General features: G+C 43.5%; 1 protein-coding gene across 1 annotated transcript in view; it reads left to right on the top strand.

The window, feature by feature from the left end:
- TRPC5 (transient receptor potential cation channel subfamily C member 5) overlaps positions 1–19974 on the top strand; it is an 87283-nt gene extending 67309 nt beyond the window's left edge. The window contains exons 7-12 of the mRNA XM_015860650.3: positions 3315–3510; positions 14978–15184; positions 15362–15403; positions 16488–16577; positions 17243–17977; positions 19089–19974. Of these exons, the coding sequence (XP_015716136.2) occupies positions 3315–3510; positions 14978–15184; positions 15362–15403; positions 16488–16577; positions 17243–17977 (1270 nt within the window). The 3' untranslated portion in view covers positions 19089–19974. The remainder of the gene's footprint in view (positions 1–3314; positions 3511–14977; positions 15185–15361; positions 15404–16487; positions 16578–17242; positions 17978–19088) is intronic.
- Positions 19975–20309: the final 335 nt, after the last annotated feature.

Here is a 20309-nt window from a genome sequence, read left to right on the forward strand (position 1 = left end):
AAGGATTTGTGACATTGCATTGTTATCAGAAGCAAATGACAGCTTAGGCCATGTGACCAGGTTGGAAGAGGAAAGGTTCTGGCACTATCCTGTAGGCTCCTTTCTTAAAAAAAGCAGGAGACTTCCTAGGGATAAAGTTCAAACTTAGAAGAGGCTCTTGACCAGAGAGTCCTGGTAGGCCAGGCGGGCTGCTCTTCTCCGCTGCAGACTTGATTAACTTTCTCATTATACTCATCAATATACTCATACTGGAGGAAGTGAATGGAACTGCACTGTGCTAATGAAAAACAGAATTAAAAACTTCAATTTTTTTTTCTGTTTTAATTGCTTTGAATGCTCCAGAAATGTGTTGTCCTGCCCTTGCAAAGGAAGTAAATAACAAATGCTATTCCTTCATCTGCATCTATATTGATGCAGTAGCCAGAGGGAGAAATGTTTGGCAAGCACCGTGTTTGTTAAGTGGCAGCTTCTACCTCGGGAAGGGTCAAACCCATGAAGTTCGGGACTGGAGCCTGCCTTTCCCCAGAGCAACAGTGAACAGATGTGTTCCAGTTCTGCCTTCTACTCTGGACCTGTCTCTACTACAAAGTAGTTTTCAGTGTTGGCAGAATAGTGAAGGAAGCAACAAAAGTATCTGACTAGAGAAAAAGAGCATTTGATCAGCTGGAAGGGGGAAAAAAAAGATCCTTAAGTCAGTAAGAAGGCACATCTTTGGAACTAGAAATGATACAGAACCACTTAACAGAAGGAGTATGGGTTGGCTTCAATACAAACCACAATTTCTCCCACCTTAGCATTCAGTTTAAGCCCCCTGCCAAGGAAAACGGAGCACAGGAAGGAAATTGAGGGGGCTCAGCCTTTATGACAGAGGTTTGTTTAAAACAGAATCGCAGTGGGAGGGGATCCATTAGGACTGAGGTCTCCTGGCAGGGGACAGAATTCTCTGCAGTTACTTTTTTGTTGGAGCCTTGCTTAAGAAATTTATTTAACGTATTCTTAAAAGTTTAAATAGTCATTATTAACACCCCCAGTGCAAGCTGACATTTGGCCCTTGAGCAGATGCACAGCATGGGTGAATGGCTAAGAACGAGCAACCTGCAAAACAGAAAATTATACTGTTGTGCTGGGGAAAGCAAGCATGACTGCAGTGAATTCAAATCAGAGATGGTGTTGCCTCGAGTTTGCTCATAGTTCATCCCTAATGGAAGAAAAAATGTGAAAAGCTTTCAATCAGTCCCCTTTGATTCCTACCAGCATTTCTAGGCAGTCACACAATAAGATCTAATTTTGTAAGGGAAGGAAAAGCAGGCCGTTGTTCTTGTTTGTACAGCTTGTTTAAAATGTGACACCTATTTACTGGTGCATTATTTCCTATTACTCCCGAAGGAAGAGTTTAATGTTTTTTTGGTGTGGAAGTTTTCTGCATCACAAACACAGATCATGGAGAAGTAATATTCCTTTGTGACAGCAATGAGGTGAAGTCATGAATAATTTAAGTTTGATGCTCTGCCCTAACCATCCTTTAGAAAGCAGAGTGCCTAGTGCTTAGGCAGACAATCTATAAGTATGTTTAGCATTGTGATCCTGGTAGATGTAGAAAGGAGAAGATAGAGGAAAGGGAGGAAGAAGCCATTACACCTTACCACCTGGAAGATGGTTCTCACAAAGTGTCAAGCTGACAGCTGGGGTCATTTCCCTGGTGACTGCAGGAGGCTGGGATTGTTCCTGGCAGAGTCAGGGCACTTGTTCTTCCTTAGCTGCTCAGGAGCACGTTGGAGCTCTGAGATTTCTCCAGTTTGCTTAAGGTCCAAAATATACTCAACAGGAGAGTGCAGCTCTTTTTTTTGCCAAGATTGTTTTCTCAGAAGTAGTATGAGCCCCACCTAAAACACTTAGAGAAAAAAGATTGTGGTTTTCACCTGTTATTAAACAGAGACTGAAGACAAAGTCTTATTTCTATTCAAAATTGCAGAAACCAGGTGTTGTCTACACCTGCTTTCTGTCTACATGCCCACATGTAAATACAGTGGGTGCAATCCGGGACAATGATATTCATGGTGATAACACTATTAATTCAAGGCAATGCACAAATCACACCTATGTGTGGAGCATATGCACACAGAATTCAGGAGAATGGATTCCTAGTATGCTATGTATCTAAATTTATTTTTATTGATTTTTCTCGTCAGAGCATTCAAAAATATCCACTGACCCTAGGCCAAAATGGAAACTCTTAAACAGGCATATAAATGTCATTTTTTGATGATATAAATGCCACATTTTTGAAAGCCAAAACAAAGATGCCCAAACAGAGCAATTATTTAGATTGCTGATTATGTATTTGACGTGATTGCAAAAGGTCACTTGTCTCTGGCTGAGGCAAACAGAGGCCTGGGATGATCTCATCAGCTGTAAAGCATAGGGAGGTCAGGTCTAGTTCCTCTATGGATGGAAGGCTTCAAATGAAGAAAACCTCTCAAGCTGAATTAATGTGATGACTCTCTTTCATCTGAGTCATTACTGATCAATTGTTGCAGCATGATATTGAGGGCACTGCACTGTGGTGGGTGGGAGCTACTTCACAAACAGGCCATCACAAGCAGCGTTTTTGGCCACGTGCAGTGCTGTCAGACAGGGTGTTAGCACACTGGCCTGGTTCACTTGCAGTCAAAGTGATCACAAGCTGTCAGCCTATCCTAATGCAGAAGGTTCAAGTGGATGTGATTTCTTGCATCTCTCACCCTTTGATTACTTGTCATAGAGCACTATTTAACTACTGTGGTCATGCAGAACTTAAGCATGTGCTCCCTGGGCATTTAGTTTATAGACGTGTTAATGATGCATGCACTATTTAAACAGTTATATCTATATATAACAGCAGTAACACTAACACTTCGTGCCAACTTTAATTAGAGGGAATATACTGTGTTTGTTCTTTGCATGTGTATAGAGTAGGAATAGAACTTCAGGTTTCTTTGTGGCAATTAGGCTGTTGTATCTCCCATGAATATGGCTCTCAAACAGGTGGTGAATTTTCTTGATGTGATACAACTTTTACATGCATTGGCCAGTGGGTCCCTGTGGCTGGAGTGCAGACAGAATAAAGGGCAGTGCTGAGCTCTGTGCTGTACTGATGCTCTGTGGCATTCCAGTTCCTCATGCTGGTGCTCCCAGTGATGGAGTGCTTCCAGTGCCAACAGAGCTCTCACACCAGGTGACACCCAATCTCAACAAATCCAGGGCTCCTAAAGGCATTGATTTCCATTTCCCAGGACCAAGTAGCCAAGTAAAAATCTGTTTGTTTGTTTTTCCAGACTTTTCGAGACCCTCCAGTCCCTCTTCTGGTCTGTGTTTGGTCTGCTGAATCTCTATGTCACCAATGTGAAAGCCAGACATGAGTTCACAGAGTTTGTTGGGGCCACTATGTTTGGGACCTACAATGTCATCTCTCTTGTCGTGCTGCTGAACATGCTCATAGCCATGATGAACAACTCCTATCAGCTCATTGCGGTAAGTTATCCGATTCTCTCTTTGCATTCATTTCTCACTATTTGCCTAATCTGTTTGCTTGGTTGCATTTTGTCTGGGATGCTGAGGACTGCTACTTCCATTTCTTGACAGAAAATAGTATGGATTTCTATTCGCTAGCCTGAATCATGCTTGTGGAGGAGGTTTTGCTCTGTTATAATGTTTCTTATCTGGAAAAGGCTTATCTCCTGTGAGCTGTCCTTGTCTTCTCCTGTAGACTAACTTCACCAATCACCTTATCCTTAGCAGCTGACTGACTTAAGAGCAGAGGGCACAGAGAGGGAAACCTTCCCATCTCTTCCTAACACACTTGGTTCTAACTTGTGTAATTTTTTGGTATATTTTTTGCTTCTTTCCTATTACTGCTTTCTCATTTGAAAAGGATACGTATTGGGCACCCAACGTGCAATTTCTTATTCCATAGTCTTCCCACTGAAATGAGATCCTTTCCATCTGGAACTCACAACCAGTCTCCTGGCAGCTAACTCTGTAAACCCGTAATGTGAGATTCCTGGGTAGCCTCAGTGCTGGATGGATCTGAGCTGAGGCAGCTCATGGCTGCCAGTTGGCCATGGAGCCATTTTCAAACTTAACTTTATCTTCAGTCAAATGTTCAGAATTCTACTCTCTTTCTCTACTGTAATTGCATTCTGTGTGCCTGAAACCAATCAGTACTTTTATAATTCAATCTGTCAACAGATTGAAAACTAAAGCAACGTGGCTCTGCATTTTAAAGGTCTTTAGGTAAACTACTTAGAAACAATATGGAGTGAAGCTCAAAGCTGTACGTGCAACACTTAAGGTAAGCAAGTGGGCACTTCCAGTTCTGATGCCTAGTACAGTAGGATTAGAGATAGTGAGCTGATAAAGAGTTATATCAGCTGTGCACAGAAACAGGTGCTAGGAAAATCATTTGTGCCCTCAGTTGGTCACTCAGAAGGATGGACAATGTAGAGACTGCCTGCTCTGCATTCTAGGACTATTGAGTTTACTCTAGAACAGGATGGAACATAAAGCAGAGGAAAAGAACTGCACCAACTCCGCTACTGTTTCCATTCCCAATTTCTCTGAGGAAAGTATGGGTGAACTGCTTTAGCTGGCTGAAGCATGCAAAGAGTGTTGCGTTGTCTGCTTGAATAGCTTTCACAACTGCTAGTGATTACCTGCTTGATCCACATGGCTCCTAGACACAGTTATTCTGTCAAAATGAATGCAAACCCAGACAAACCAGTGATATTTTGGAACATCTGATCCTAACCACGTTCAAAAAATACGAGAAAAACTGGCCCCTTGACCTTCTAAACAAGGAGGAAAGCAGCTTAGCACAAAGGCATCACTCCTTTATTGGTCCGTTTCAGTGCTTTAAGTGCCTTCTCTTTGTTCACTGCTACTCTGCACATTCCAGAGAGACTGGAATGAGAGCTGGGAAACAAAGATGGTTTCTTCAGCATTTTCTCCCATTCTCCTTGCTTTATTGTCACTGACACAAAGCCTGAACCTTGGACTGGCCCAAGAATGAACATATTTGTTATTCACTGAAATAGAAACCACTCATCATTCTTTTCCCAGAATAATTTGAGTGATGCAGTGACACATTAGAGACAACCCCACATGACTTAGACTCATCATAACAGTGGTACATCTGAAAGTATATCTGGGAGAGCGGTGTAATGGGCTGGAACCACGAGGCAGAGCCTAGGCAAACAAGCAGCTCCTCATAGTAATGCTGGTGGGAATACTACAGGACACTTTTTTGTCCCTTACACTGCTGTACTGCAGTTGCTACTGAGAGCAGTGACCTTCGGGAAAACAAGAGACCATCAATCCCAGCCTCTGCTGGCACACTGCACTCAAGCTTTATTTTCTGAAACTAATGTTTCTGCACGCTCAAAACATTCTCCTGGAGACAAGTTTTCTTCATGTGTCTTTTAAGGGCAAATATCAATTAATTTATTCCCCGAAGAAAATGAATTGTTAATAAATGCTGAGCTTTGCAACCATAGGTCATTTTTAAACCTCCTGTAGTCAGCTCTACTCCCTTGTGAATCACAGTTGGGCGTTTCCTTCTCCAGATATTTATATCACTCCAAACGCACATTGAGTGATGGCATTCCAGGGAGAGAGTAGGAGAAGGGACAGGTCACCCTTGTTGAAGGTCTCCTAAAGCACACCAGGAGAAAATCTTCTGCCCCATGCAGGCCTGCAGAGAAAGAAAATGAGCTAAACATCAGGAATGAGAGTGCATCATTGCTTGTTCATTTCCCTACAGTGGAGTGGTCAGGACATGTCAGTTAGTTCCACTTGTTAATGGGCCAGTGGCACAGCTGCTGTGCGAGCATTCTTTCTCCTCTCCTTTCTTCCAGGGACAAGTCTGTCACTCACTTCACAGCAGCTTTTGTTCAGGTTTGCTTTTCTCTGGTGTCTCATATATACATGAGTTTCTTCTGTGAAGTTAGAGGAGGGAGAATTTGAGCTGTTCTTTCCACACTGTTCAACATGCCCACCCAGTACAAGAGGTAGGGCTGTGGAGTTTGTTAAGAGCTGTATGCACACAGCATGAAATCACTGGGAATCTGCGCAAGGCAGAGCAAGGCAAGCAGAGTAAAACATCCACAGAGCTTGGAGAGATTCCTGACACACAGGAGGAAGAATTGTTCCACAATGATTTTTTTCTTTTTTTCTAAGCTATTTCAGACTTCAGTAAACATACTTTTCTAGGGATACCCTAACACAATTTTGATACTGACGTTTTTTCATACACAACGTTTTTTGCTTTTGCCAAATCACTGTCAGTAGTGGATTACAGGAGACATTATATTTCACTGAAAAGTAAACAAAATCCACACACACAATGAGATGCCCGTGCATTGTGGGCTGTTTCATTTTGTAAGGATCAGAATGTTCTATGCAAGCAGCACAGAATGCAAGTGGATGTCATGCACTGCTGGATCTCATCTGAGTACCTTTCCAGATGTGACAGAAATGCCATCATCTGATGAATGCAAAAGAAATATGTCATGATGACGAGAGGAAGGACAGTGGGACTTACCTGAGAGAAGCCAGCAGGCTCCTTCACTCACAAGTAGCGTGCAGTAACAGAGTGGGTAAAGAGGAGATTTTGTGTGATAGAGATAAAATTGCAGTGTCTTAAGTTATAGAATCCTGCTAGTTTGTAATGTTTTCAGGATAATGTGATTGTAGGTATTACTAACACCCAAGCATGCACATCTCCCATGGTCCTAGGACACAGGGGTAGGTTGTCCCACTGTAGAAATAAGGCCAGCTCTAAAGCCCAGATTAATATCCAAGCTGTGTTAAGCATCGGGAAGTATTTGTCTTGTAAGCTCTGTTTCAGAACCATTAATTTCAATTTCTTAGGCAAAATTGAGATGTTTGTTTTTGAACTCTGTCATGCAGCAGGAAATGAAATTATGCTCTCATTCAGTATGAGCTGGGATTAATATCTCTCGGAGCTTTTCATGGAGTAACAAAACAAGAAGGCTCTATAAACAGCAAGTTAAATACCCCTTCTTTGGTTGGCAAGATTGAAGTACTTCTATCCCAGTAGATTCCTGTGTGAAAGTGAAGGGAAATCCACTGCAGCAACGATGTGCTGTGATACTGCCATGCAGCAAGAGGCCTGAGTGTGAAATCAGCCCTGGAGCCTTGCAGTAGACTTGCAGGCAGCTTAATTGCTTTTTGTTAGCAAGCTGAAGGATTCATTTGAAGGTGTAGAACTGTTTGTCTTTTTGCTGGCTTTGGCCTAATTACATATAACCCGTGGACTTGAATCAAGTTGTTAATATTCATCTGGTGTTTGCAGAGCCTCTAAATGGAAGTACTCCATGTGCTCTGACTTCATGTGCAGCATCTTTCTTCTGCTATTACACCAGACCAAGCAGATTTTCCATCCTTGGCCCAATCCCACCAAGCTCCACTCATACATGTGTTGTCAGCGGGACTGAAAAGCGAATGCTTTCTGTTTTTTGTTATCTTCATCAGGTATTTTTCTGACCCCATGTGCTAGAGTGGTGACACCAGTCTGGGGCTTATTCAGAGGAGTGGAAACATTACATTTTAGTAAAGAACAAGAAGAGCTTCCAATGTGCCGGTGAACCCTGGTTGAGCTATGATATTATAGGGAATTTGCTGGCATTTGTGTGGGCAGCTTTTGTTTCCTCTGCTGTAGTTAACACACCAGTACCCCACATGACAGGTCAATAATTCTCCACCCATTACGTGTGAAGCAGCACAGCAAGGCTTGCTCTTATTACATGATAGAAGTTGAAGTATCCAGATGGAACCACATAGGTTGCAGCCCCCTGCGTTATCCCATCTTTTATTTAGAGCTGACAGGCTCAATTAGCATTATCTTCTGCTTCTGCATCAAGGGGATTTTTTTTTTTTTTAGGAAAGCAGGGGAAAAAAGATGAACTGAAAGATACAGGAGAAATATTTTTGAAGAAAAAGCATTCAAAAAATAAAAGGGATTTATCCTGTAAGAACTCTCACCTGACCATGAGCAATGGGAGCAGCTGTACTCTGAACTGTGCCTTTCTGAATCCCAGCACTTCATGGATTTCCTCCTCAATACGCTGCAATATAGCAGATAAGATATACTAATTACACAGGTGAAACAGGATGCATACAGTTCCATCCAATTAAATGGGAAGAAGTCTGTTAACCTGGGTGCTGTGATGCAGGTCCCTGTCCGCAGCTGTGTGCCTGTGGAACTGCACGGTTCTCTGGTGTTCCCACGGCTGCAGACTCTGCTCCCAGAATCTTTGGGAGAAACAAGTCCTTCATCTCTTACATCAGTGCTGTGTGCCTGGCTCAGGATTCAGTTAAGGGATTTGAATGATCTCATACATTTATAATGGTTCTCTTTCTTTTGCCTCAAGGTTATATTTAAACAATCAGAATACTTAGCTCCAGTTTTTCTTTTTTGAGCAGTTTTTCAGTTTTTGGCAGCTAAGCTCTATTTAAGCACCTATGGATGCTGATGTCTGGAGGTGTCAGCACCTGCTTCTCCCACTGGTGCTATGACCCTCACAGACTCACTAACAGACACATCCCATCTCCACTCCTTCTGAAGAGAGGCAGTTCATGGCCAGTGACAAAACCAAACAAATAGAAAATCATTTAGTACCCAAATAGATGTGCATGATTTTATTAAGTCTGAAAGCTGGGAATGCTCGTGCATTTTGGTACTTAAGGATGGAATCTAAAGCTGCACATATATGTGTATAAAGAGGTTGTTTAAGCTTAAAGAGATACTGAGGCTCAGAACTTCGGTTCAAGGACATTCCTGCAGCATGTGAAAACAGTCACCTGGTCAGATCAGTACTGAATGTTCTGTGGTCACCGTCTTTCCTGGTTAGCTGGATGTGACCAGATACTCTGCTAAACACTTGTATGGCACAGTTGGAGGCAACACCACATTTCCCAGGTGAAAGCACACCCTTGTGATGGCACAGACTGGATCCCGGGATCTGAGAATCCCAAGTGGATCCGAACTGGGATTTTGTTTCTTGGGACCACTTTCTCTTGTAGGAAAGAAAAAAAAAACAGTTACAGAGAAGTACGTGATTCTCTTTTATATCTGGCTCTCAGCAGTCTAGCAGTAAAATTCAGGGTATTTCTTCTTCCTTTGAAGACTCAAATCCCAGGTTGATCTGCCATGCAGAAAAAATAGACGTGATATTCTGAAAATAGTATGAGCAGAACTGAGTCTTTTTCAGTTCATTTTTGCTGCGGTATTAACACGGTCATCAGTGCTCAAGTACTGCAGGTTAGTTACAGTTTTTCAGCCCACCATTTCTCCACGGGCATGTGTGAATTACTTGATTTTGACCTGGCTGGAGGTAGTTACCATTATCAGCACAGATATACCTTATCTCTCTGACTTCCAGCTTGAAAGGATGCTCTTATCAGCAGTGATAAGGGAGAAAGTGGATGGCAGGAAGAACAAAGCCTTACTGATACCTCTCTCATTGTTTCTTATTGCCAAGGTTCTTAGAGAACTATCTGTCTGCATGACCTTCACACTGCTCTATTTGACTATTAAAATAAAAGCTGAACCTTGTCAGAATATGACTGAACAAAAACAAAGTTGATTCAAATAATTTAACTGCATGAAAACCAGCACAATCTACAGTTCTCCGTGTTCTCTGCCATACACTATTCCCTGGCCTTCTCATTAGCTATCATTGTTTCCATCCAGTATGCTGGTGGGACATGAAAGGTAATTGATGAAAATCTAAATACATTGTGGAACTGGCGCACTGCAAGATATAATAAAAGTTTTAATTATGAATATATTCTGCATATGGAAGATATAAATAGAGATGCTCAAGCGTGCATTTTCCAAGTACAAACAAACTGATTCCCTGGAGCTGAGGAAATCAGTACGGAGGTGCATTTTGGGGAAGACATGGTGTATGGGAAATTGGTAATCACAGCCTGAACCTCTGATTAATCAGCTGAGGCAAGTGTCGGGTCAGCTGTGGGAGCACAGGTGAGAGTAATTCAGCTGCACTCCCGGAAGGGGTGGAGCTTGACTCCATCTCCTCTAAACCTCATTTAAGGGCTGACCACCGCTAAGGCAGCATCACTTGGAGATTGCTCCCTGGTGGAGATTGCCTCAGCATTTCCCAGTGAAGGCATCAATATTGGTGTTTTTCCTCATAAATAACCTTTTGAATATCTGTTACTATCTTTGTATCATTCTACCATACACATGGCCACTGCAACAGAACTGTCACTGGTTCTTGTCACTGCCCAACAGGTCCTGAGTGTATCTGGGGCAATAGCCAAGCACAGAGAAAAAAATCTCAAGCGGACTTTATGGAAATTAACTAGGACCCATCAGACTTAACCTTCTGCAGAAATAATATGTGCTTGAGAAAGCAAGTGGCTGATCCTGAGGTGTAGTCAGATTTATATGCTAATTTCTTGGAGAAGATTTGATAGCCCCTGATGCAGGAATCCCTGTGAAAATGGTGAAGATAACTTATATTCAATTTTCTGTAACACAATTTAAAGCATTAAGACTACCATTCCTGTGGGCATCTGAGCTACCAGGCTTCCTTCTGCGCTGCAGCCCCAGCACAGGCTGCCCTGCTGCCACCAGCCCGTGGTGGTGGCACATTACCGGGGCTGTGCAGTGCAGCACACAGCTGAGTGCTGCTGAGGGGCTGCAGCCCTCTCCCACTGGTAGAGTGAATGCTGTATGGGTAGGTTGCTGAAATCAAGCCTTCACCTGTATCCTGGCCCAGGAATTCACTTTCTTGTACCCCAGTGTCAGTGTTTATGCATGTTTCTGAAGACCTGCGTATGCTTTATGAAAAAGCTTTTCTATGCTGCAGCCAAGGTGCAGCTCTCCCTTCTTATGCTGACACAGTCCTTTCTGCTTGCCACGCTGCATGCTGTGAGCTCTGTGCTTTCCAGACATGCTCTTCCTCCACCCTGTGTGTGCTGTTCCATGTCTTTGCAGAACCATCCCCCATACCATGCTCCTGGCATTGCCCGCTGCTGCCCAGGGCCTGACTTGACTGCTCTGCCTGGCATGGTGTGATTCATGCCAGACAATGCTTTCATCTCTCCTTTGGCTGTCTCATTCCCTGACTGTTCTAATTGCTTTTTCTAATGCTAGATTGTCCTCCTTTAGTAATTTTTCTCGTATTATTTTTGTGATTGATCCCATTAAGTTCTTACCCTTCAGTATGTCATCCCCAGCTTTGAAAGCAAAGTCATTTGTTGTCAGCTGCAGCTGAATTACCTATGCATTAATTGCCTTTGTAGGTCCCAGATTTTGCTCATAGATGCCTTTTTCCTTTGTATGAAATATTTCTCTTTGAAAACTATTCAGCACCAGCTCAAAGAGCCTGCTTGGATTTTTGCTGCTTGCTTCTCTGAGCTTGTCATTAAGCCCCCAATCTCTGCTGATGTCATTAGCAGCTTGCACAACATATATTACAAAATTAACAGTCTTGAAACTGTAGAAAAGTTGTCTGTGTCAGGCTCTGCGAAGATTAACTTTCTCCTGGCCCTCTTTCTGTTCTGCTTTCTGTTCAAGACACACAAGGGCATATTTTTTGTGCTAGCCTGCTTGAAAGCCATTACTGATGAATTTTCTGTGCTGTTACTGCTCTGGATTTATCCTGCAAAGAGCAATAAAGAGCCAAAGGAGAAAGAAATATACTAAATACAGCTTAATGACTTTCCCCTACTCTGAGCAGCTCAGCTAATGATACAACAGAAAGCACCTTTGACATTCCTGTGTCTCTGAGGGAATGAGCCCCCCCAGTCACTATTCACCAGGCTGCGAATAAGACATGTCTGTGCCCTCCTTTAAAAATGGGTGATGCATCTCCTCCTTCTTCCCTGGAGGAAAATAATACAGCTTGGACCCTTCCTGACCTTCTTTGCACCTCCTGGGACAGCAGCAGAGCCTTCCATGCAGACATCCTGCTGGCTGCTGCCAGCCTTCCCTGCACAACGGGCTGCCCTGCTTCTGCAGTACACAGCCACTGCCAGACAGCCTGGTCCTGGGGGCATTATCACAGCCATCTATATCTGCATCTGACAGGCAGCAGCCTGATTTCCAGCTTAGCCCACTGGCTGTTGTGTAATAAAGTACAAGAAAGGCACACACAGCCCTTTTTGTGCCAGCTAGAAAGATGCCAGACATCTTTATACATTATTCTGTGCAAAGGGGTGTGGGGAGGATTTGTATCCTAGGAACACACCTTTCCTCCTGTTAGAATAAGGTGAGAAGCCCTTGCGCAACACTTGTAGCATAAAGGAGCTGAAGCAGCTCCTTGTCTTGTGATTTGGAAGTCTAAAGGTATCAGATTGCCTGGATGCCCAACTTCGCTGTCATCTCTGTGCTGCTCTCATTGAGTGCTTGTACCATGGCCATACACTGGCCTCATGCAAGCTGAGCAGGGGTGCAGCAGCTGTGAGCGCACAGCTGTCAGAACCCATTTCAGGCTGCAGTGGAAATGCAAAGTCATGGCTTGAAACAGGGATTGAGCACCTGGTGGGAAGGCAGGGCCAACCCAGGGGAACTCAGGTGCATCTGAATGACCAGAAGGGGTGCAGCCAGGATCCACCCCTTCCCAGACCTCATTTATGGGTTGGCAGGGTTACCATCCCTGGGAGTGTTGAATAATTGTGGGGCTGTACTCTGAGATATGGTTCAGTGGGCAGTATTAGTGGTAGGTGAACAGTTAGACGATAGGTGATGTCAGAGGTCTTTCCCAACCTTCGTGATTCCCTGCTTCTATGGGGGCAATACCAGCCAAAAACCAGGAAGTGATTTGGCAATGCATGATCTAAACCATATGGCCCAATAAGGAGATGGCAGTAGAGATCTGTGGGTTTTTTGTTGATTTTTTTAAGTTACAAAATGTAAACAACAGATTTTCTACACAAAGATGAAGATTAATGCTTGAATTTTCCTGTGTAATTAGTGTAGCAGGTAATTATTTAAAACCTGGCACATCTGTGAATACATCACTTTGACTGAATTAAAGAATCCTCACAACTGCTGCAGTAAGATGGCTCCAGCAATCCCACGGGGAAATCTTTATGGGAGATTAATTTTCACTTCAAATGGCAGAGATTTGTGAGAGGATTATGTGGCCAGTATGACACATCTGTTTTGTGATTGTAAGTGATACTTTTTCTTTTCTCAGAGAGAAGCTGAGCGTTGTTTCTTCGAGTTCATGCACTCTCTGAGCGTGAGGGCTCAGCTCTCTTAGAAACTGTGTGTTCTGCAGCTGAAACGATGAGCAGTGCTTGAAAGGAAATGGTGACAAGAACAAGGGCAAGAGCAACACAACAGGGGCCTAAAGAGAGGATAAAGAAATCCATACTTGGATTTAAATTCCTAACGCAACAAGGTCAAGCTTGCAAAGCTAACACATGTGCTCTGTGACTAAGACTGTGCAAGCAGTACAGGTGGGGCATGTCACCGTACCTGATCCTGCCCCAACACTGGCTGCAGCCAGCTGTGATGGACACTTGTAGAAGGGATGGATTTTTAGGATGGTTATCTAGCCAAACAGATGCCTCCCTTCTGATTCCGCAGTAGGACCTTTACGCTTACTTCTGCATTAACAAAAGCCTGAAGTATATGTGTCTGTAAATAACGGCCTTGTACTCTCTCTGTTTTAACCTGAACTCCCCAGCTGCCCCAGATACTGCTGTCAATGCTTCCAGTTGTCTGTAGTTCCTGCACACCCCAAGAAAGCCTTACAATAAGGCTGAGTAACCCAAAGCATCTCATGCTGCCAGGCACAATCTGGGTATTTCCCTGCAGAGTGCTTCAGAGACTCGATCTATCAGTGCACCAACTGTCTACAGCCTCTTCATATGCAGTCACTGCTGGGTTTTCCCCTTTGCCTCTCAGTGAGCATGTCCAGGGGGAAATGCAGCTCAGGCCCTTGTATTTTGAGCTGATTCACACCATCTGCAGAGAGTAATGTGCTCCTCAGCCACCAAGGCAGTTGTTTTAAATCAAGAGCTGCGCATAATTTGAGTATGCTATTAAAATGGAGTTGAGCTGCATCTCGCTGTTGAATTGTGAGCATATTTTAGCCATGTCAGAACACTGGAGCATATCCAGAATGCCAGCGTAGTAATTTCTGGGGCATGATGTTCAGCCATATTTTATTTAACTCCCTGTCCTACACTTCACTGTGTGGTTTTGAGGGCTGCTGCCTGCTCAGGCTTTACAGATTGGATGGCAAATATCTCAATTCAGGCATCACCATTTTGCAGCTTGGGAGGCTGATGCCTTGCACACTCTGTACTTCTTTCTTGGTGATGGTATGGACACACATCTGTCTGTGTAGCTGTAAATGATAGAAGTACTTTGCACCTTTATTTTGTTGGGATGAGAGCAAAGCAAGCGGGCACAGTGTTGTGGTGATAGCATAAATCAAAAAAATCAGTCAGCTGTCTCCAGTTTGGTGCAGTGATATTGCAGAGGTGAGATTTAAAACATGGCACACAGTAAAATGTTACTATTTGTTTGGATTTAGCTCCATTCACCACCACTCTCTGAGCCTGGCCCTCCAGCCAGCTCCTTACCCAGCCAAGGGTGTACCCATCCAAGCCACAGGCTGCCAGCTTCTGCAGGAGAGTACTGTGGGAGACAGTGTCAAAGGCTTTGCTGAAGTCTAGGTAGACCACATCAACAGCTAAGCTTTAGCTTGTCAGACTTTTTTGCTGGATATTGCTGTCATTACATTTGAGTGGATGGTATTTTTCTGCTGTGTTCTGCACATCTAAGTACACTCCCAGCAAGGAGACTAAAGAAGTGATACTGCTTTGCTGCAGCTGGGGAGTTTCTTTCTTGTTCATGTCAGCTCCTTAGCCGCTGGTATTTGCTCCAGTAAAGCCTGCCTAAAACTGTTGATGCTCTTTTCTGCTCCCACAGGACCATGCAGACATCGAGTGGAAGTTTGCACGGACAAAGCTCTGGATGAGTTACTTTGACGAAGGGGCCACCCTGCCTCCTCCCTTTAACATCATCCCAAGTCCCAAGTCTTTCTGGTACCTCTGCAAGTGGATTCACAATCAGCTGTGTCCAGGCAACGACTCTGACAATGAACAGAAGAGACATGAAAACCTCAAAACATTCACGGTAAGGAGCTGCATGGTGTTAAACTTCAGTTTTCAGGAGAGCTTTTGCACGTTCAGGGTCACCAGGGCCACAAGTACGCTGGTGTAGTAGAAGGTTGCTACTGGATCGTAACTTGCCAGGAGCCATCATTACAAATATGGTGACATGGATAACATACCTGTGCCTTTCTCTTTCCAGGAGCGCCACGCTGATAACCTCATCCAGAATCAACATTACCAGGTATGCTGTCCAGCAGATCAAATTGTCATTTGCTTTTTCTTTTTCCTGCTTATTTTCTAGTGCCTCACTTCTTCTTTTCTTCTGAAATGTATACAAGTGTAGGAACTCCAGGAGGATTTTGCTTATGGATTAAAACATTTCCTCAGTGGAAGCTGAATTTAGTAAATAACTCCTAACTCTTCCACCTGCTCTAAGGTAGCAGAAAAGTTGCCAAGTGTCACTGATTGCTGAAGTCAAAGGCTGCATCAGCAGTGACTTCAGAGGGATGATGCTGCCACGTCATCCTGATTATAACTGTTTCTGCAGCATTTTTACACAAGATGTCCCAAGTTGCTCCTCTTCTATTCTTTTTTGCAAGGTATCCCTAATCCTGCATCAAACAGTGGTTGAGATTTCCTTCTGTTTGGGGCAGCTTAGGTAGAAGGAATGGTTCCTGTGTTGAATTCTGCTGTTTCTGTACCTTCTCAGCCTGCTCATTATCAAGAGTTCATTAAATTCATCCGATGAAGGGATGAAACTATGAAAAACACCATCTTCAGTACCTGAACTCAATGCAATCATTATGCCAGCATGCTGAAAGAACAAAAAAAAAGTCTCCTGAATGTTAGGTGGTACATCAGGCTATACTGTCAAAAGCCATACATACATAATTCATCTTACTTTAGGCATCTCCTGTTTTCTAAAGAGTATTTGCATCTGGAGCTGACGTTTGAAATTATGACTTTCGGTAGCATACATTTGGTGTTTCCTGGCTTTACAGCTCACAGGTACAGGGATTTCTTAAAACACCTCTCAGTATCGCCTTGGTGCAGAGAGCATCTCAATGTTTGGTGGTACTCAGACTTCTTGTCACAATTTCTGGAATGGGGAAAATGAAGGAAATGTTTGGGGTAGTGTTTTCTCTATACAGAAAATAGCTTTCAAGATGAAAAGTATAGACACTGCTAATGGTGATTTTTTGTTAATTTGTTTTAAGAGAGCAAAACAGGGAGAACCACTGCCAGTCACAGCTCAGAGAAGTACATTAAGAGTAGAATTTGCCCAGAGCCAGAATTTAAATCATTTGTGGTGATTCTCATTTCAGGAAGTGATTAGAAATCTTGTGAAAAGATACGTTGCAGCAATGATAAGAACTTCCAAAACCAATGAAGGCTTAACTGAAGAAAATTTCAAGGTAACTTTTTTCTTTCTCATTAATGATCATGTTAATTTGAGTAGCCACTTGAAGAGTTCCCACTAACTTAGGAAACATGTGGAAATACAACCATTACTGGAGCTGGGGATGTATATGCAGTGTGCATGTGGTTTTCTTTTGAGCAGAAAATACTCCTCATTCAGGTGTCTTCTCATATGGTTGATTCCACAGTTGTGGAATTGTGTAGACAAAGGCTTTGAACAAAGCACTTGATATGTGCCAACATCACACACCTAATCGCAGACTGTGTCTGGATTACTGGATACAAATAACACTTGTAAACAAAGTTGGGCCAGCTAAAACATCCTGTAGTATTTCTGAATTCCAACACTTTCATCGCTTCTATAATGTGCCTTATTTCAGCTTGTCCCCCACTGCTCAAGCAGGAAGAAAGGGAGAGAAAGGGGTGGTCAAAAAGGCTGGACCACAGCCTATGATGGTAAAGATCTTGCAAACTCTCCTGTTCTCAGGATTAACGATACATCTTGTTTTTTCTGTCACCAAATAATAAAGATCCATGTGGTGTTCTTGTAAGCATGATCTGATTATCAGCCCTCTGTGTACCCCTGAGCAAGAGAATGCGGTCACTCTTTCACCTCACAGATAATGCTGCTGAGTGTACCTCATTTTTCCTCTTGCCCTAGGAATTAAAACAGGATATCTCAAGTTTTCGCTATGAAGTCCTTGACCTCCTCGGTAACAGGAAGCCACAGAGGAGAAGTTATTCCACCAGTAGCACAGAGGTGTCTCAAAAGGATGAAACAAATGAGGATAGCGCTGGAGAAAAACCCAAAGTCAAGAGCGTGTCTTTCAATGTAGCCAACAAAAAAAAGGACTTCAATGTATCAGCGCTAATTAAAACCATGTCTGGGATTGATATGGTGGAAGAGAAGCCAAAAAGCAATGGGATCAGTAAGCGTTCCTTTATCCGAAATGGAAACAGAGTTCAGAGGCTTTCCAGTTCCAAGAAGGAGTCCTTTAAGAGACTGGGGCTGCTGTTCTCCAAGATGAACGGACATGTACCTGAAGCAAATTCAGAGCCCATGTACACTATTTCAGATGGAATTATTCAGCCACACTACATGTGGAAAGACATCAAATATTCTCAGATTGATAAAGAGAGAGAAGAGAATTGTTCCAAAAGTGAAATTAACCTCAATGAGGTAGACTACAGTGGGAACACGAGACTTACAGGACAGAGCAAGGAGTGCCCTGTGGTTTGTACCAGCTCCCTTCACTGTGCTTCCAGTATTTGTTCCTCTAATTCCAGACTTTTAGACTCATCAGAGGATGTGTTTGATTCATGGGGAGAGGCTTGTGACTTGTTTATAAACCAGTGGAAAGACGGGCAAGAGGACCATGTTACAACGCGGCTATAAGTAAGGCTATCTTAACACCTGCTAGAAAACTTAGTTCATTATTTGTAGTTGTTTGCTCTCACCTGATTCAGCGTTATGAATTCCTTTCTGTCCACAGGATGAAACAAATGTAAAACTCTGTTAGCCTATTTTATAGCTATCTGCACCTCTTATGAGTTTATTTATTTTTTTACCTTCACAAAAAGTGAATTGAAGGTTTCACCATTTATAAAGCCACTGTAAACCACAGTGCTCCTTCAGATGCAGTCAGTCTTTGAATCCCACATAATTCAGATACACCAGTGGCAGAGTAGAGGATTTCTCCAGTGCTCTCATCATCCCAGCACTGCTGGGTTATCACTGCTGCTATCCAATGTGATCAGCTCCACATCCTGCTTGAACTCCTCATCAGCACATCCAGCTGGTGAGTGGTGGCTTAGCAGGAGGCTGAGAATCATATGTAAAACCTTTTTAGGAAGGGTTTCAGGTTATAACTGGCTTTTTGTTTTCTTTAAGCAATACAACCTCTGATTCTTTCAGTAGCGTGTTTTTCAGGTCATTATATTCATCTTGTAAATTGTTACTGATTAAGAGGCACCTGTGATCATGCAACTAGAACACATTATGATTTGCTCGTTTACTTAACTGCCATAAAGAAACTCCCTGGCAGGGAGCAGAATGGCCTCTTAGTGGGGCAGGCAGGGGAAGCCAGTGCCTGGCCTTGCTCAAAACTTCTGCATTGATGAACATCCCCAGACCAGCTGTGGCTGCCTGAGACAGAAACCTCAATGTGGTTCTTATATCACTAATGGTAAACCAAAACCCAGCCCTAAACCTCACCCTCACACCACCTGCTCTTATTTCCACTGCTGCATTTGCGTTTTGCTGCCTCTTTAGCCAGTGTCATGCTTCAGGCAGAAGCCATCCACCTGCTGTACAGCAGTCAGGGCCCTGGGTCTGAGAGCTGCATACCTGAAAAGCAACTGAAGAAAGAGCAGCCCAGACTGCATCTGGCACCCTGGGATGTCTCTGTGGTCCATTTTCTGAGGTGCAACAAAAAGGAGCATGGAAAGGAAGTGTTACCCTGCTGTTCCTGTTTTTTCACTTCATTTTCCCCCTCCATTTCTGCTAGGCCCTGTCCAGGCATTCCCCTTGTTGCATTTGTCTGAAGGAGCATCAAAAAGGGGAGAAGATGCCCCATCAAGAGCAGAATGGTTGACATGGTGATTTTTCACAATGTGGTACTTGGACTTTGTGTGCTGTTGCTGAGATACACAGATGATTGGCACTCGATACTGCTTCAGAGCTGCTGTTAGTTGGCTGCTTGCCTGGAAGAAGCCAGTGCTGACCAGGAGCTGAGGAATGGCTGTGCCTTACACCACGGCTTTGTCAGGCTCTATTCCCAGGGCAGGTGATGTGGGCTGCAGCACATCCTGAGGGATACTGCTATAAATTACCTCTTCTGCAGAGGCACTGCAGTCCTGCATAAATGAGATGCTGGGATGCCTGGGGAATGATGCTTTGCCGGAGTTTCAAATCTGACTCTCTCCAGCTGTTAAGGAAAACCACCACCTTGTTGGGATCTTCGTGTGGACACTGATAGAGCACAACTTAATGGTCATGATGGGATATGCCTGCAGCCCAGATACAGGTGTGAACAGCCCTTATAGCAGACCTGCAGATGCTGACAGGTGTGGCTCACAGGAGGCTTTGAATGCAGAACGTGAGGGGAAAAGCAACAGAATTAAGGAAAAAGAGCAGCCAGGAAGAGAGACTCAGAAGTGTTCTGTTCTCCTTGTTAGCAGCATGCAGCAACCAACCCAAAGATGTGCTAGGTATGAGAGAGCAAGAAGCACTTCATTGTGAATGTGGATGTGGTGCTCAGAGATATGATTTAGCAGAGGGTTGTTAAGAGTTAGGGCACTATGGTTAGGCTGCGGTTGGACTTGATGATCTTTGAGGTCTTTTCCAACCTGAGTATTTCTGTGATTCTATGAATAAACTGCAGCGTTATAGCAGTCTTTGAGGGCTGCATCTTCTCTTCCTGTAAGTAAGACTGAGCAAAGCATCACAAGGAGACGTGCAGAATCTGAGGGGTCAGAAGCAGTTGGCTGTTTGCTCAATGAGAAATCCAGCAATTCTGCCTTTTATGATACAAACCCACTGATGAGAGCTGCAGTTAGAAGCAGCTGAATGCGGTTCTCAAGGCAGCTCACAGTAAGAACCTACAGTTTAATAAATCTAATTCAGTGTATTTTTGGAAGCGTGAACATTAACGTGAGCTACTACAGGGAGCGAGGAGAAGGGTTTGAATTATTTCATCTCTCACCTAAGCATAGTGCAGCTTATGAAC

Source organism: Coturnix japonica, chromosome 4, assembly GCF_054131305.1.
Source record: "Coturnix japonica strain WE chromosome 4, WE-NBRP24, whole genome shotgun sequence".
Taxonomy (NCBI): Eukaryota; Metazoa; Chordata; class Aves; order Galliformes; family Phasianidae; genus Coturnix; species Coturnix japonica.